The 1,846-nt window shown below is 35.4% G+C and overlaps 1 protein-coding gene across 1 annotated transcript in view; it reads right to left on the reverse strand.

Annotated features, from left to right (window-relative positions):
• LOC100940628 (pre-mRNA-splicing regulator WTAP) overlaps window positions 1-1,846 on the reverse strand; it is a 35,635-nt gene that overhangs the window by 24,681 nt on the left and 9,108 nt on the right. The window contains exon 2 of the mRNA XM_023514641.1: window positions 946-983. Within this exon, the coding sequence (XP_023370409.1) occupies window positions 946-983 (38 nt within the window). The remainder of the gene's footprint in view (window positions 1-945; window positions 984-1,846) is intronic.

The following is a 1,846-nucleotide window of genomic DNA, read 5'->3' on the forward strand; positions in this document are numbered from 1 at the left end:
GGCTGAGGCAGGAGACTCGCTTGAGCCCAGGAGTTGGAGGTTGCTGTGAGCCATGGCACTCTACCCAGGGGGATAGCTTGAGGCTCCCGTCTCAAGAAAAAAAAAAAGAAACTGTTACTTCTTTTCTAACTAACACAGTATAAAATAGTTACGAAACTGGATTAAGGAAGAAATGTAGAATAACTTCAGGCCTGGCTCACACCTGTAATCCCAGCACTCAGGAGGCCAAAGTGTGTGGATTCTCTGAACTGAGTTCCAAGACGAGCCTGAGCAAGAGCAAGACCTCGCCTTAAAAAAAAAATAGCTGGGCATTTATACATGTGATAAATGGGTGATGGGTGCCTGTAGTCCCAGCTACTTGAGCGGCTGAGGCCAAGAGTATCACTTGAATCCAAGAATTTGAGGTTGCTGTGAGCTAAGACACCACAGCACTCTACCAAGGGTGACAAAGTGAGACTATTAAAAGACAAAAAAGACAAAACTTCAGAAGAAAGAGTACAATTTAAAAGCTAGTTGTAATTGTTTTCTGAAAAATAAAAAAGTGGTTTTAAATTATAACCAAAGGCATTTAAATTATGAAAAAAATAAATAATACAGGAACTTGTAATCTCTTCTTTTCACAGTCTTTGCAGCAAAACATTCTACCACTGAACGCATATACTCCTAACTTTTGACATCATTTATACATAAATAAGTAGCTGGAAACATTCATATACTAAAGGCTAAGACTAAACGACTGTAACAAAAGTTTCCAAAACCTGAAAATATCCTAAAAATATGCCATATATATGATACGCTATTGAGTATACTGTATACTCCCAATGCTATCATTGTTATAAGGGAAAGGGGGTGAAAAGTAAATAATACAGATAACCCCCTCAACTACAGTATTTTAAAAATTAAAAAAAAAAAAGAAAGTGCTTAAAACTAATTTTAAAAAAATACCTTTTTGGGGAGAGGTTCTTCGTTGGTCATCTTGAATCCTAGAAAAGGGTTGGGGGAAAAGAGTTTCAATTATTTTTCTTCCAATTAAGGAAAGAACAAAAAACACTGGCTCTTTGAAAGCAATTTATTAACAAACTAAATTATGGTTAAAGTATTACATGTTTTTATTTAAAGAAACTTTTAATTTTAGCATAGTTTTGGATTTACAAAAAAGTTCCAGGCAATACAGAGTTCCCATATACTCTATATCCAGTTCCCTTTACCAACACGTTCCATTATTATAGTAACCACTAAAAATTCCCTTATAAAAAAGTTGGTAATTTGAATCCTTTCAAGTTACTGTAAGGATCAAAAGAAACATAATTTCTCATTACATTCTTACAACTCCCTATGAAAATCGAGTCTTGAAGTGGTAGCTTTGTGTTTCAGTTAGATACTGACCTTCAGGCAGTATCCAAGCCATATTGCTGAAGGGCTACAGAAGTGTGATACCAATTTCTAAGTCTTTCCTTTTACAACATTACATTTTATTTTATAAGGCAGAATCTATAAATGCCACATATATTTATACTTTAATGAAAATATTTCTAATTACTTCTTTTTAATTCACAGCATAATCTGTACCTCAAAATTAGCTTCTTTGTGTAAGTTTATATAAATTTCCCTTAACTCTGTTACAAAAGGGTTTATGAACTCAAGTACAGAACAGTTTATTATGCTGTCTTTTTGAACAAATGCTAATAGGAGCTATTATTTATTAAATCACAACTTCACACACTAAAAGAAAAAAAGCAGGCTCAGCGCCTGGCGCCTATAGCTCAACCGGCTAAGGCGCCAGCCACGTACACCTAAGGTGGCGGGTTCGAATCCCCAGCCCGGACCCGCCAAAACAACAATGACG

This window comes from Otolemur garnettii, unplaced genomic scaffold (genome assembly GCF_000181295.1).
Source record: "Otolemur garnettii isolate 467f Iridium unplaced genomic scaffold, OtoGar3 scaffold00056, whole genome shotgun sequence".
Classification (NCBI taxonomy): domain Eukaryota; kingdom Metazoa; phylum Chordata; class Mammalia; order Primates; family Galagidae; genus Otolemur; species Otolemur garnettii.